Source organism: Nothoprocta perdicaria, unplaced genomic scaffold, assembly GCF_003342845.1.
Source record: "Nothoprocta perdicaria isolate Ctin4 unplaced genomic scaffold, notPer1 scaffold_1, whole genome shotgun sequence".
Classification (NCBI taxonomy): domain Eukaryota; kingdom Metazoa; phylum Chordata; class Aves; order Tinamiformes; family Tinamidae; genus Nothoprocta; species Nothoprocta perdicaria.
In genome coordinates, this window is record NW_020454093.1 from 1803515 (window position 1) to 1820365 (window position 16851).

At 37.5% G+C, this 16851-nt stretch overlaps 1 protein-coding gene across 1 annotated transcript in view; it reads left to right on the forward strand.

The window, feature by feature from the left end:
• The window catches only part of SSBP2 (single stranded DNA binding protein 2), a 170840-nt gene that overhangs the window by 127983 nt on the left and 26006 nt on the right, over positions 1 to 16851 (forward strand). The window contains exons 6-9 of the mRNA XM_026035299.1: positions 7861 to 7920; positions 11681 to 11747; positions 11944 to 12014; positions 15914 to 16005. Coding sequence (XP_025891084.1) covers positions 7861 to 7920; positions 11681 to 11747; positions 11944 to 12014; positions 15914 to 16005 — 290 coding nt within the window. The remainder of the gene's footprint in view (positions 1 to 7860; positions 7921 to 11680; positions 11748 to 11943; positions 12015 to 15913; positions 16006 to 16851) is intronic.

Below are 16851 nucleotides of genomic sequence, written 5' to 3' on the forward strand. Positions count from 1 at the left end.
GCTGAGAATCTAATGCAAACGGTTTGGGGTGAAATGGTGCAGATGAGAACCAGATCGCTTGATTTACTTGTAGACTACAAGATATTTGACTTGATATTTGACAAGATATTTGGTGAGATATAAAGCAAAGATATCCAAGATGCTARGAGCCTTTTGAGGGGGGTGAAGGAGGACAACAGGGCTTATATAATTAATGGTGAAATGCAGTGAAATGGAAAAGCTTAATTTTTGTTAAGCATTGATGGTAGCCTGTCTGAGCTTCATGGAAGATAAGTTCCATGTTTATGCTTCTCAGCAAACTGTGCCAGCACAAGTGTGTCATTTTAAGAGCTAAATTAGTTCAGTGATGGTTAGAATTAAAATGTGTTAATCAAGAGTGTCTTGGACACYGCGGTGACCAGGACCACTGATGGAGTTGTCCACAGAAAAGAGAGGAAACTAAATAAATGAAAATACATGCATTATAAATACTTGGGTAAATTCAGTTCACACACATTTTATGGTTCGTCAATGTACTCCTTAAGATCAAAAAAGCATTTCATGGCTAATGGAAGCACTTACGCTAATGGTAGTTGTCAAGCATCTCTAAATTATTTTATAAAATATAGAAGTCTTAAGGAGACATATTAAAATGTTGCTTTCTAATATTTTTTTCAGTACAGATACCATAATGAGAAAATGAAATTAAATGATCAAGTAAACATTTCTTACCCTTTGGACTGTAAATAGTTAAATAATGTCAATCATTTTAACCAGAAATAGCGTTTGAAGACGAAAAAGAGCATAAGTCAGATTTTAAGGGACAGAATATATAATTTGGCAATTGATTTTTTTTTTCTTCTTCTGGAGAAGAAAAGAACAAAGATATTTGTTTTGAGGTTCTTTCAGATAAATTGTATGCCATTCACCCAGAACTTGAAGTGAATAAATGGAGAGTTTTGCTGTTTATGAAGATTCATCTCTGACTTACAATTTCCATGGTAGTAAATTGTGCCCCCAGCATCCTGCTTAGCAAACAGCAGCACAATTTGCTTAAAATAATGTATCACAGGGTGAGGACTACGTAGGGCTGCAGTCCCATTTTACAGCTTCCGGTGATAAATAGAATATTTAGACTTCATTTGTGCTGATTTTGGGGGACCTGAATCATACAAACCAATTAGAACTGTTCAGGTCCTTTTCCCTGCAGAGTGCTAAATCTGGTTCATCCTGGGTTATTTAATTTGTTGTATGCCCTGTCATTTCTTTAAGAGATGTTCTCTGGTTAGGAATATCCTCAGCCTCTCCAAGTGACTCGGTATACAATGTAAAAAGATTACTCTAAATCTGGGGGTGCATTTACAAAGAGAGTATGGTGAAGAGCAGTCAGCATTTGTTGTTTGCTTTGCACCAGTCTTTGCACCAGAGCTGAGATTAAGCAGCCCTGGAGGCAGCTGCCTCCTGCCCTGGGGAGCTATGGAGCCTCCATCCAAGTGCTGGAGCCTCCATCTCCCAGCGCTGACGCTGCCYGCCGTGTCATGTGGCGACATGGGCGAGGGTCAGTGCCCGAGAAGCATGGGAAAACCCAAACCCAGCCCTTTCCCAAACTCTGCCTGGAAACACGAACCTCCAGCAAACCATACAGCCACTGGGAGGCATGAACTGGGTGCGCAACATAGGAAATGGCCTGAATTTGCAGAGGGAACGTGCATGGAATGCTACACAAATTCCTGCGCCCCTCCTGGCTGCTGCCTAGCAAGTAGCCCTAGCACAAGGCAGTCGGTCCCTGAGCTCATCTTCTGGGCATCTGAGGTTGAAGTCCTGCTCTTCTGACTGGGCCAAGCTGAAAGACGTTTAGTTAAACCAGGTCAGTGATGCACTTTAACAACACGCTCATCGTTCAGCTTTGACCACACATCTGTATTTTTGATGGAGTTAAAAGAAACTTCTTAATAGTGCTAGCTAGGAAGACGTTAATGTGAATGTAGATGAATATTATTATTTTAAGCTACCTGAGTGAAAAAGTTTTTGGTTTTTTTTTTCCTCATACAGTGCTGACAGGCTCTCCATTTTATTCTCCTCAGGGAAGCAGCCCGAGCTCTGCTCTCTCTCATTTTGTCTCTTGGTGTCTAGCAGATGTGGGCCACTTCACCACTACTCAGGCCCAGTAACTGTCATAATTCTTCTTAAGCAACAGCTGGATGTTATCCTGGTTTGTTGGTTGCATGGAGGTTTCCTGTCCAGGTTAGCAGATAAGGAGAGATCATGTAATTATATAGACATTGGGATAGGTTCAGATATTTACTTAAGTCTTTCTCATTGGTCAAGAAATAGGAAATCAAATGTGAGCAGTATTCAAGGTTACTTATTGGAATGTGGATTATTGAAAAAAATCTAATTTATGCGGGAAAAAAATGGAATAATTAAGTGTGCAAGTAAAGTAAGAGTTCAAAATGTCAATCCAAAAAGCTAGTTTAGAGTTATTTGAAAGCAGACACATTTTATTTCTAACTTTTAGGAAAAAAAATAAGCTTCAGGAAAAATTACATTTGTTGAAATTTGTGGTACTTACTGAAATACCATCTTTAAAACTCACTTATTTTCCCACTGGTAGGTARGAGAAAACTAAAATACATTGTATTCTAGAGTAACCAAAACAATTAAAAGAAGACAGAATAAAATTGACCCAACTAGCAGAGAAATAGGCTGAAATCCATGTGTTTATGTGTTCAGCTTTCCAGTGGACAATTTACGTGTGTGCATGTGCATGTGATCTCATTTTTACAGTTTGTCTGAAAACCATTTTTCTTGAATGTCAGAGCTTTTTTTTTTTTTTTGCTACTTTGCCATAATAGGATATGATTAGATGAGGAGCTAACTTAATTTAACACTTCACATCTTTCATTTATTTTATGAACTTAGCATCAGTTCTGTAATACTTCATTTGCTGTAAAATGATAAATATATATTTTCTGTAGTAATTGTATGACAGTTTTTTTCCTTATCCCTCTTCTTTTTCTCCCAGTTTAATAGATACCACTTCTTATATTCCTTTGGTGTCAGCTGCATGACAACAGCTTTCCAGATACTGTTTGTGAAACCAGATTATTGAATCTTCTACCTAACAGCAGTAATTAAAATGTACTAGAGTTTGCAGATGTCTTTAGCAAGCTGTTTCCAAAAACACTTCTGGTGTTGCTGCAACTTTTGTGACTCACGTGTTTTTAAATGTTGGTGGCATCTCCACCTAGAGATGTGTTTTCAACTGTGCCTTAGATAAGGCCTACTGGGCTACATCGTTAGTTTTCTTCATTTTGTGATTAGGTTTTGGTTTGTTGTTTTTTTGTTTTGTTTTTGCTTTTCTTAATAATGTAGTGGAGTTGTGTGGCGGTTCCTAAGTGGGATTTGAAGAGTTACTTGTAGCTTAGGGTAGGGCACAAAATCATTGCCTGTGCCTCCCCTTCCCTGGGAGTTCAGGAAGGCAGCAGTAGTTACTAAAGCCCTTGAGGGCTGTTTCAGCATCTGGAAATTACTGGGGAATGGAGCCACTCCTTTGGTATCTCTCTTCTCAGGTAGATCTGCTCCTTGAAAGGTAGTATGCTGAAATACATAGCCCAAGATTTTCCTTAGACAAGATCTCTCTAGGCAAGATCTGGCCATGAAATGGCAGATATACGTTGACTGAAAAGTATCCTAGATCCTAAAGCATAAAGGAAGTTCCAGGGAGATACCTCCTTTGCCCTGCTGTCATCTTCAGACCCGAAAGGTAAATCTATTGCTGTATTATTAAATGGTAGTACCTATCTTTGGCTTTTTTTTTTTTGTCTTTTTTTTTCATTTCTACTTCTGTTTTTATTGTTTTTTGACGAGTTACGTATTTGTAATCCTTTCTGTCTGTACACACTGAGGAAATTCTCCTTCAAACTWTTCTTTGCAGATGCCCTCTCTGGCAAGTAGTGAGAGAGCGTAAACAGGGAAGTGTTTGATTCATTGATGTGGCACCTAACCAGGCCCCTTGGTTGAACTCTGGGACAAATAAGAAGGCTGTCTTGCTGTGAATTTAGTGTGGGCATCCATTAAAGGTTTTAGACTATCAAGGTACTGAATTCTGAATTGACACAAGGCTGAGTCAGAAGAGAACTTTTTTGCCTTCAAAAGACAAGAGCTACATAGAGTGATTTAAAGTCTCTGGTCACTGTTTTTAATTTACTACTCCTGTTTTGAACCTATTACTTTTTGTKTATGTTGCAATAGCTTCAAGAGATGACAGAGAAAAAGTTTGCAAAAACTCAAGGAAAGAAGGTGCTGCTACCTGTCAAAAACTGAAGTCCACCATAGGTCCTCCATCAACTATGCTCCTTCCAGCTRCTCTTTAGCACTAAAACTAGATAAGGGTCTGAACATTAGCTGTCCGTTAGCTCTAAAATGCCATGGGTGATGGGGAGTGCTTCCTTCTTGGAATGGCCAAGGCTTCATGATATTCAATGTGTGTCACGCTTGAGCGTGATGAAGAAGCTCTTCCTAATCACTTAACTGGTTGACAAGCTGTTTCTGTTGAATACATTTGACAGAATTTCTTTGGTGTCTTGGGAGGACTTTTAAGGGGAAGGGAGATGTTGACCAATTACCATGAAAATTAAAATATGTAAGTTTTTCTTTTGATRATAGGAGTTTTGTGGTAACCTTGAATACTAAATATTACTTCCAAACAGCTAAAAATCTTTCAGATTTTGTCCCTTAACATTACTCTCTTGCCATTTTATATAATGCTATATGGCACTTCACTGATATTTTTGTATATTATATATCTTATATTGGATGCTTTGTTGGTGCAATATATAAATTGGTTCTGAATATTCTAGGAAACATTAACTGTGATTCCCAGTTGTTAATATATTTTCTTGCTCACTGTATAGGCCTGCAAAGTATTAATATCCATGGGTTATAAAGAGCTGAAATTTAGCAATTACGTAGTTCATCACAGTTCCACTTGGGCGGAATTGCTTTGAGAATGAGAGGAGTTTTTAAAATTTCCACAGATAAATTTAAGGGAAATATTTCTATATTTAAAGGCTCCTATAGTTCTTCCATACAATGAACTAACAAACTGTTTGTACAGAAAGAAACAGGAATTCATATGGTAGCTCTCAAACCAAAGTCTGCCTAAATGCATACTTAAGAGAGAAAGCCTCCTAAGAAATAATTGTTAACTTGTTAGGTGATGCCAGAAGAGAGTCCTACACTTACTCTGTAAACTTTTTATTAAATAGACTTGGTACAATCCTTTATCCAGATCTACTCAGATATCCAAAGCTACTTTGGAAAGCACAAAGTAGGGATTCTAATTGTTAGGTACTGGAAGAGTCTGGAAAAGTAAAATTGTGATTTTTTTTTTTTTTTTTTGAACAACCTCTTGTTCTGGCTAATGCAAAAGGGGGAGGAATCTGCTTCAGAACCTTGTGCTCCTTTATTCTCTGCAGCACTGTACGTAAAAAGCACTTGTTAGATACTTTCGTTGCCATTCAAAAGTATGTTAAGATCACATTTAGGATTTTAATAAAATGAATAGAATGATGAACCCATTGGGAGAAAGGGGTACATAATTAGATTAAAGGTGATAAAGTATTTCCTTCTTGCTTGAAAGAAAATGTGAAGGTTGAAAGAGGAGACGTTCTGTGAATAATGCACTAATGTGTTACTAGTGCTGTGTAATTGTATTACTAGTACTGTGTAACGTGATACTGTGGTAGAATGTGCTTCACTTGACAGACATTACCCTGCTCTTTTTATGGGAGGTACAAATATAAATAAATGTAAGGTCTTGTTTGCTGAATGTAGTAAACCAAATACATGGTATGCACTAGAGTGTGCTGCACTCCATACAATGCAACTAATTGACCTTTAACGAAACTATTTTCTAGTTTCCTCCCACTTTTACTTTTTCACAAGCATCTTTGTTTACAGCCTTTGCCACATACACAGCTCTATTTTTTTTCTGCTCTCTTTCTTATAATAGAATCTCACCCTCATAGCTCTGTCCTCATGGAGARAAGACATGAAAATGCCTCCTTTTGTAACACACAATTTCAAGTGCTCTGTTTGCTTATGCAGTCTTTTCATAATTGTCACTTTTCTAATTTGTAAAGCCTCTGTATTTTAAGTTCTACCTAAATTTTTACTTTCTACTGTCTGTTTTGAGCATATGTTTCTGTAGCAGTTTCTCATTATTTTAATAACGAGAAATGAAATTTCTCAGAATTGGAGATTCTGACAAATGAAAGGTTTTTTTCTGCAGATCACACAAATATGGTTATTAATTATTAGTAATATGATCATAACTGTGTTACTAATTATTACTAATAACCCGACATATCTTACTACTAATAATCAACACTAGCATTTTAGTTTAAATCACAAATACTGCTGACGGCCCAAATAAGCCATCCACTCATGAAAGGATGGTGTCAGCCATAGAGTTTTAGTGAGCTGTCTGTGGCTGTTAGAACCACATAGTTCCCAAAAGAATTTCACAAAAGAAATCRTCATATTTCTTTTCCAAGAAGCCCCAAAGACTGAATTTGTGCAATACCTTATTTGTCAGAAGATATTCCTCTTAGGAACTGGAAAGGACGTTCCATGGAAACATCCTTTCTTTTGTATTTTTCACTTCTCCTATGACTCCTTGGGCAGTGTCATGAGCAGAAGTGAGCTTCTGTTCYGTAATATATAGTTGCATGGCATTTTTGCTGTGTTAAATTACAATTTAAACACAGGAGAGAAGATGATAGTGTATTAGTAGAAGGTTTGAGAGGAAACCTCATGGAAGAAAAAAACAATTTTYCTTCTACTCTTATAAGAATCTTAAAAGTTTTTTTTTCTTTCTTTTTTAATCTCTGTGTTCACAGGCAAAGCATACTTTTAGCTCTTGGTTTTCTTCTGGAGTTATAGGTACATTTGCTTGCCAAAATAATCCTCTTCATCATCTGTCTAGTCAGATGTTTGTGCCTTTTTTTTCCCATGGCTCTCAAACTTGCCTCTAATCTCCCTGCTTTTTACATCTCTAGATTGCTGTCATTCTTGGAGGTGAAACAAGTAGAGGTTTTAAATTTATTTGCTGATCCAACATTCATTTATTTCTGGCCTTAAAGTAAGGGTCTGACCTTGTTTTTAGGTTACAACAAACTAGCGTAGTATAGCCAAGAGCCACTGTAATGCAAATAGTGTATGATAGAGATGAGGAKTGGATGACAGAATTAAGGAGATGCTTCATGTTGAGAAAGGAAGAGTTTTACTGAGCATGGAATTACATATGAAGGGATGGGAGGGGTACAATATTGAGGTAATATAGCTCAGATAAACCACCAGAGTTCTAGATATTTATGATGTAAACTTGAAATCCTTTTTTTCCACAGGTTAATCTTGTATTCACTTTTAATACATGAATTTGAAAAAATGAAGGAAAAGTATTTGCAAATTATTATACTGTTATTTGCTACTTGAAGTAGATGCAATACCAAGAACAATTTTCTTCTATATACMCGGGTTCTTTCCCCTTAATCCAGTGAAAAGATTAGATGTATGATTTTATGGTCTGAATAGTTTATTATTCTTTATAGATCATGCATTAAGTTGTTTATATTCTGCTTTCACAATAGCTGCAGCAAAATTTTAAATAATCTATCTTCATAGCTACATTCATTAAGCATCTTTAGATTTATTTAGTCCTGCTACGTACTGCAGAATACCGTACGGAGCATTCTGTGGAAATATGTGAGCTGGAATCCTGAGATGTAAGCATGACACAAGCCATATGCCCAATGACTCAATACAGTATTTACAGACTGATTTGAATTATTCAGCAATGTTTCTTTTTTCTTACAGCCTTTCATGTCCCCTCGGTACCCTGGAGGTCCAAGGCCACCTTTAAGAATACCCAATCAGGTAAGAACATATCTGTGATGTGCATTTGTGTTCCGGGGACATGGGCAGTGTTGAGAACAGGGGATATTCTCTTGTTGGCTCTAGCATACATTTTTCTCTAACATACAGAACTCACTTAGTTTCTCTCCACTCTATTTCGTCTGACCATTAAGTGTGTATTTTGGTATGGTGCATGATAATACCCCCTTCCACTCTCAGCTCATGCTTATGGCTAAATAGTGTCTGCACCTCAGACTTTATAGTGCATTAAGCCTGTCTACAGAGGGAGAATATTGCTGCCTTGTGCATGGCTCTGCTAAGCTCCACTGGTTGATGCTGAGTCCTCTGAGAAGATGGTGTCAAGTCCGTGCAGTTGCTGTGTTCTGTAAACTTCCCTAACCACATTTAGCAGTTAACTCGGAGAGTTATTTTACTGATTTCTACATAAGATGCATCCCTCCCTCCTATTTCTCCTTAGATGTGTAAAGTGTTTTTGCTTCCCAGTTCTGGAGATCATGGGTGAGGTACAGCTAACTTGAAGTACCCGGGTGCCTCTCACAGGCACTCTCAGGAGTTTATGAAAGCATCAAATTCCCAGTTTCTCTCATCTCCATTGAAGGACACGCATGCTTGTGTAACAAGAATGAGTAATGAGCTGCGGCTCGTCAGCAGAGACCTTTATTGGCCCATCTGTGGAAAGATGATTCTGGAAGCAGATAACATTTGTATTTTTAAGTTCTGAACTCTTTAAGTATAGACAGAGGAGGAGAAAGCGGTTGTGAGTAGATGAAAAGTTAGAGATAAGCAGACAGAAAAATATCAGCTGAACTCTGAAAAAGAAACTGGGTCATTTATAAGATTGGAGAAGGTTGATAGGATAGTGTGGRATAGTGGAATCTTTCTTTTATTTATTTTCTTTTATTTATTTTTTATTTTTTTGTCAAGCTGTGGTCACAGCTTGATGATGAGGAGACTCTCTGCTCCAAATTCAGCTGCAGCTGTTTTTGTGTGTGTATATCTACATATATGTTATGATGCAGTGTCAATATACTGGTCATGAGCACTGCACCTTGCTGCCMGAAAGGTGAAGATTGAGTGTTTCTTTTTTTGTTGGTGGTGGGTTTTTTTGTTTGTTTTTGAGGGGATTTTTTTGGTAGCTAGAAACTTCAGGTTGCAAGACTGGCAAGACTTTTTCAAATGTTCCGGTTGATGTTAAAGAGCAGGTTAAGTTAAGAGCTACATTTGCAAAAGGGAAAAGGGTAGCCCAGTGTTCTTGAAGTGATCATCAAGGAACAGTATAATAGTGCAATTTAATTAGTGCCTTAGTTAAACATCTATTATAGGTATATTGTAGTTCTGTTTAAAAAAAAAAAGAAAAAAGGAAAACAAAACCCCCCAAAAAACCTTCCTCCCTTTTTTTCACCTTTCCATAATGTTTGCAAAAAATACAACAGCATTTTGCTTTCACTTGTTCCTTTATTTCTCTTTCTGCATTCCTGAATTCTGTAAATACTGGCAGGTAACACTGGATGTGACGAACACCATAAAAGCGCTGCCAACCTGCAGTTTTAGTTTCAAAAGCTATTTTTGTTTGAACATCACATTATTTCCAGTTTAGAACTGTAGCATGATCTTAGTGAATTACAGCTCTTGTGATTCATTTACATTATGCTGCATTCATGAATTACAGCTTTTGGCAATGCTGCCCTACTGTAAGTTACAGTATGTATGGGCCGTATGTGGAAGTAATAAACTATTGTAATGCAGCCTTAAGGCTGAAGCTTTGATTACATGAAAGTCAGTAAAAATCATAGTTAAAATTCCCATTGTAACTATAATTCTATCCATCAATGTAAGTGTAGCACACAGCCTTGCACTGTGTGTAGGGATAAGTGAGCTAAGTCACAGAATCGCAGCATGGTTGAGGTTGGAAGGGACCTCTAGAGATCATCCAGTCCAGCCCCCTGCTCCAGCAGGGACACCCAGAGCACGGGGCACAGGGCGGCATCCAAGCGGGTTTTGAAGATGTCCAGAGGAGGAGACTCCACAACCTCCCTGGGCAGCCTGTGCCAGGGCTCTGTCACCCTCACAGGGAAGAAGTTCCTCCTCACATGGAGATGGAACTGCCTGTGTTGTAATTTACACCCATTGCCCCTTGTCCTGTCACTGGCTACCACTGAGAAGAGCTTGGCCCCTTCCTCCCTATGTTCCCCTTTCATATACTTATACATATTAATCAGATCCTCTCTCAGCCTTCTCTTCTCCAGAGAAAACAGGCCCAACTCACTCAATCTCTGCTCATATGATAGGTGTAGGCTTGCTAACAGGGAAGGGTAGCAAATACTGGGTGACACATTCGTGGGCCTGAGATGCCACTTGTACATGAACAACTTATCCTGCAAGAGCCTTTGCTCAGGGCAATGCATTGGGCTGTGCAGATATGCACCCAGGCTTCCTTAGAAGTGGTAGGGTAGGCTGGAAAGGAACTGCAGGCCTTTAGGTGACTGTCCACACTGGAGTTACTGCCCGAGTTGTGTGCTTGGGCAGCGTGCTTCGAGCAGCTCCATCCTCCTCTTCCTTATTTGCCACCTAGTATCTCTGACAGAAGTAGCCAGTTCTGCTTAGGTAGGATTTGACATTTCTCTGTGTAATTCCCATGTTCTTGCTTATCATCCTGATTTTAAGATGCTGAAGCTCTGATTTGAATGATGTAATCCCTGGTTATATATATTCTATAAGTCTTAAAGCAGAGTATCTTTAGATTASATGCAAAATGAGGTAACAGTGTGTATCTTAGTTTTGATTTTCATACCTCTTGTGAAAATAAACCATATACGCAAGTAAGCTCCCCTTTTGGGGGTGTCCTTGACTACCTCAGTATTTCCAAGTCAAGAATACATGATGCTTTCCCTCAGTAAGCAACTATATTGCCTGAGTATATCACTTCCATCACATCAGATTTACTCACTRCAGATTATTTTTTCCTGAAAATACATAACTTCTTTGAAATATTAAATAGCACTTTGTGGGCCAGTCACAAAGATCTACTGGCAAAGACCTGTTTATAACAACATTTTCCTAACTGACTAAACCTTAGGTAAGAGGCTAGAGAAATTAGCCTTAAACCTAAACCCTTTACTGTAAACCCAATGGACAGATAAAAATTTGGGGAGTCATGCTTGAAGGCAAGATTTAGGAGTGAGCTTTGTGACTCCTCCTCCATCTTCTGTAGATGGATAAATTGCTTATCTTGGTGTTAATGCCCTTACAGCAGTAAAGCAGAGTGGAAGCTAAAATATCTACCACATCACAGCACTGCTCTGTTTTACTCTCCAACTTCTCTGCAATTAGCTCAGTTATGGTTTCCTGTCAGGAAAGGTCACAGATCTTAAAGGTGTTAGAATGGTTAAGAGGGAAAACTCAGTAAAAAAAAAATAAATGTAGGACAAATTACCAGGTAACTGCAAAATAGGTAGTGTTTGGGAGTTAGAAAATAGTAAGGTAAAGGGAAGGAAGAACTAGTGGGGGGCGGGGGCGAGAAAAAAGAAAATTAGGCAGAGAACATTATTGGAAATTTATTTATCCCTGATTCCATGCAAACCATGCAAGTTTGTCTGTGCAAAACCATAGTCAGAATCTTATTCATTTAGAAGAGCTAACTCTTACATATTACTCTTTACTTAGAAAAATCATCTCAGAATTAAAAACAAAATAAATATATTTGATTCTAACATAAGTTACAGGGGATTTTCTCCTTTTAAAACATTTTCTATGTCTGCAGGCGCTTGGAGGTGTCCCAGGAAGTCAGCCATTATTGCCTAGTGGGATGGACCCAACACGGCAGCAAGGTAAAGGACATGTATAGACTAGTTGTGTTGAAAGCTCAAAAATACCATGATCTCTGACTTCAGTCTTTCTATGTTTAAAAGCTTCCCACAGTTTTCTAAGCTCTTCAGTATACTAAGAGAGAGTGATTTGTTAAAGCTGTTTCTGAAGAAGCTTCTGTCTTACGTGGTTGTTCAGAATACTTCCTTTTTGTTTCAGGGCATCCAAATATGGGTGGGCCAATGCAGAGAATGACTCCTCCGAGAGGAATGGTTCCTTTAGGACCACAGGTACCTTCCACAGAAATATGTCTGTTTATTTTGACAAGATCTATCACTGTAGTGTGAAAGTTGGAATCGGAGTTGAAGACTGAGTGTGCTAGAAACTGCTTGTCTAATTCCATTTTAAAATAAATTTTATCTCTTTTTAAAAAGTTAATTCTGAGTTGCAGTTCTATAGAATCTCAAGTTCAAAAAAAAAAACAGTTAAAATTAGAAGTTGCTTTCCTCTGGAAAGTTATGTTTGTGCCACAGGCCGTGTGTATTGTAATCAAAAGCTAAAATTTGTAAAGGCACACAGGGATTGAGGAGATGTTTCCTCATCCTCCCAGTCTAATTAATGTACCTGTTTGGGAGGAAAAAAATCCATCTCATAATACAACTAAATTAGTCAAATGCCTTGCATCAAAAAAACCACCCAAAATTCCCGCAAAGATTTTTCTTCATCTGCTGGGATTTTGGTGAGTGCCAGAGATCTTTTGCTATAAAATTTAAAGTTCATGCTGCCATTTCTCCTCCTTATCAATTATAAGCATAGGTCTGTTTTCAGGGAATAAAGCAACCCTGAATTTCAAGAATCAACTTTCCCACCAGTGCTGACCTATTTGTATTTGTATGTAGTTTTTTCTTTGAAAGTGTAAAAATATCAATGGATATATTGGTGTTACAGTTTAATAAGAAATTAAGATAAAATAAATTAACACTGATGTATATCTGAAAAATGAACCCAAAAGGTTTTTTTAGGTAATTCCCTCAATGAAACAATATTTAGATGGTGGTGTTTTTACAGGTCTTGCTAGTATTTTTTTTTTCTCCAGTGAGCTCATTGTGCCAAATCTAAATTTTTACTTCCGCATTTCAGATAATTTCTCTAGTGACTTCTTTGTTCCTTGGAATAGCAACTGAATTTTAAATGATTAAATAGATTTGCCTTTATATCTGTTCATAACTGCCTTTACAGTTTTCAGTCTTCTTGATAGAAACTAACTGTGCAGTTCTACACAACATCTGTTGTGTGACCAACAAACTGTTATTAAATACATTTGTTAGTTTTTCTGTAGGATTGAAGTATATTTGCCACTTGCCTTTTGGAGGTGGAAAGCAAAGCTTTGCAATGCTGCCATATGAGGTTGAGCTGATACTTTATGCAGCACCATTAGTCACACAGCAGGCAAATCTCATGCCAGTTTTTACAAGGATGGTTTTTCCATTTTTGCTGTCTCTTAAAATCCTAGATCTTTTTTGGTAAGATATTTCTTTCTTTTGCTGAACAGCATCTTAAAATGGGGAAAAATCTACTGCAAATTTAAGTTCCCAAATTAATGGGATACAGATGAATCACCATCTATGCTTGTACCTTGCTGCTAGGAACTTCTCAGAAAGCTATTGAAAAGAAAATCCCACCAAAGTGATAAGATTTTTCACACTTATTTTCAGGTATTTGTTAGGTGCTAAGTGGGAAGCCCTGCTCCCTTACTACCTAAGCAGAGGAAAAAAAATGGGAAACTCTTAATGTATGGATACAGAAAGGATTATGTGAAATGCAGCATGTATTTGTTTGCTTCCCAGCTGATACAAACTTTTAGCAGTGGGAACTTTCCAATGCCCGTATGCTGTGTCTGTACTATATACTTAGAGCAGTAAAAATCAGGACAGTAAGCAATTTSTTTCATTTTAAAGCCATACCTTGTGTTGTGTGACTGAGGTCTCCCCAGAACAGAAGAATTACCTCAGTTTTAGTTATTTATTTATTTTTAGGGCTAAACTTTTTCAAACTAAACAACAAGAAGCAGAAAAACAGCAGTATAGAGTCATAAATAAGCCTCTCAACTTCGAAAGGATGTGGGTCTGGCTTTTTCAAGCAGCAGTTATGCCAGCTGAACAGCCTATGCCTCAGATCTGTGTCTGGCTATTGATTCCCCATCTCTCATATTAGCTGGTGAACTAATGTATTATAATCAAAGATAACTGAGTTRTCCTAAATATTTAAAAAACAGATATTGATTGACCTGGCTTATTTGTCCCCCAGATGTTAGGTGACATAACAACTCAGCTATGAGATAAGCAGAGGCAAGGGTGACTACAAGTAAAAATCTGTAAGGAGCAAATTAGGGCAGTAATCTGTACAGGGAGCTTAGCTACAACTGTGTGTCAATGATTGTAATGAAAATGCTCTTGCTTCAGGAGCAAGAAGCTTTTCCAGTCCTGTGGGATTCAGTAAAGAACTTGAACCCAAGTCCTCACAAATGTCTCTTGAACTAAAATTAAGAGAGGAGACATCTGACAGATCAAATAAGGAGAATAATTTAACCCTCCAAATCAAAATGAAAAAAAAATAGAGGAAAAAAAAGTCCTACTTTGTTGCAATAAGTCTGTGTCCTCCTCCAGATCCAGTAGTGGTGGCACCGCAGCTCTTACTGTGCCCAGCTGCTTTTGCTTCCCACAACTAACTGCCTTGCAGTCATGGCCTGGGAGTTGTTAGTGTGAGCATCGCATCCTCTAACCCATGTCAGGCAAAATCGTCTAGAATAACTCAGGTTAAGTGCTTTGAGGTAATCTGAGTTTTGCCTCAGCGTGCACATCAGTCAGTACAAGAAAAGGCGAAATTGAGTAGCAGTTGATGGCCAGCAACTGTTGACTAATGTGATCTTCAGATGCCACTGTTGGATTTGGCAGAGGAATCTGTTTGCAGCCTTTGCACCTGGTTTTGCAAACAAGCTAACTATGAGACATTTTGGGGACTGTCTAAAAAGGAAGCAGAACCTGATCTCATGGTTCTGGATCAGCTGTAGATCTAAGTAAATGTTTTGGTTTGCATCACTCGGTGTAAGTGCAGCACCAGGCCAAAGCTCATGCTCCCATTTCTCCCAGAAGTTCATGCCTTCAAGGTAACATGTCCATGTGRATCTCACCAGTGTAGAGAAAACCCATAAAATTGAGTCATGTAGTATACGTAGTTTATAGGTTGGATATATAGTTTGTAGGATAACTACTACTGTTTTATGATTGAAAAAGAGCAGCAATAGCTTAGAACTTTTTTAAGTAAATAATGGTCTTGCCCTCTTTCCAAGTGCCCAGCTGTTCATTTTAGACCGTATGCATTCTCCAAATGAATTATTCATTCCTTTGGAACATCAGAAAAAAATATAGCAGGATTAACACAAGCTACAGTGTGAATTAATGTTGTGAGATGAGGCAGATTATTCAACTTGCATTCATTTAAATAAAAAACAGATTTTTTTTGTAAACAGTGAAATTGCTATTATTTTTCTCATAAAGTCATCAAAGCATGCACTCTGATTGTGTAGACCTTGGGCAGTTAACTCATTGGCATTGTTATGACATTCAATAGTCAATAACATTGAATAATTTTCATACTAGTTACCTTAAAGTGATGAGGATAGGTTCATTAGAAGCAATATGTAGTGACTATTTTATATGTTATAAAAGTGTACAAGATATCTTGTATTGTAATTTCATAGAACCATTTATTGATGCTCTGTTTATTAATAGAATCTAATTTAAAATATTTTTTAAAAATTAAATTCCATAATATTGGAATCTCAGAAAAGTCCACAATTCTGATTTTGAATGAGCTTCCCAAATATCCAAATTAAATACATATAAAACCTGCCCCACAGTGGCCATTGATTTGACCTTTGTATGTGTAAGTAATTCCTCTTGAAATAACAGACCTTTGCAGTACTCTTAGCATGTTCATATTGTTTGAGTAGAACATATAATTCTTTTTGCTTGGGGATAACAATATTACTTTTTTAAGTCAAGAATGGAAACTCCTGAAACTATGAATTGCATTGGCCTATCCATTCAGCAGTTATGTAGGGATATCATTAACCTGCTGTCCTTTCTTTCCCCCTCCTCTTTGGTTTTGTTTTTTTGTTTTGTGGTAGTCTGACCCTTGGTTATCATTGCAGAACTATGGAGGTGCAATGCGACCCCCACTGAATGCTTTAGGTGGCCCGGGGATGCCTGGAATGAACATGTAAGCACAACAATAAAATCTTCTAATCTTTAGAAAAATCATTATTTTGTTGTAGAAGCAACACTGGTGATGTGTAACACAAGGGAGGACATGTCTTGGGCAATAATGTGTGGTTTTGGCTAATAATTGCAATTGAGAAGAGGTTAAACCTACAGCCGTTTTGTACTTCTGCCTGCTTTTCTTACAGGCTCCTTTCCTTTCCCTCCAAGTATGTACAAATACTGAGGTTCTTCTACAGGTCAATGCTTAAATATTGGTAATATTTTAAAACCATAGTCACCAATATTCACTTGTATATATTCTTCCAAATGATGTTTACATTTATTCTCTCTGATCAAATATTTTGCAATGAGTGGTACAAGTGTGCTTCCTTTCTGCAAGATAATTTGTCACTGCAGTATATTATTGTTTTTTTCTCCTATAGACAACTCACCCTTTCTAAGCCCATAGGAAATTTCAGATGTGAATTTACCATATCTAAAGTAGACTAGATTTAAGCTCAGGGTTCTAGTGTAGCAAATGGCCCAAAATGAGGAATCTTTTGTGTATCTTTTTTTAATCCTTCAATGGTTCAAAGGTGTTTCTATGATTAGCTAAGCCTTGGAAAACAAATCAAGATATTTTTGTATCTTTGCCCTATCTCTATGTAAATTACTCCTGTGTTTCTTAACCAGCATTTTGCAACTGCTGGTTTTTCTAACAGAAAGTTTGACAGTCAGCGTAGTAAGATACTAAAATGTTATTACAGTCTAAAGCAGAGAACACTTTTGTTTTACGGCTTTTATACCTTATTTTTTTAAGAATGAGTTTGCAGTGAGATTTTATACAAGCTTGTTATCATAGATA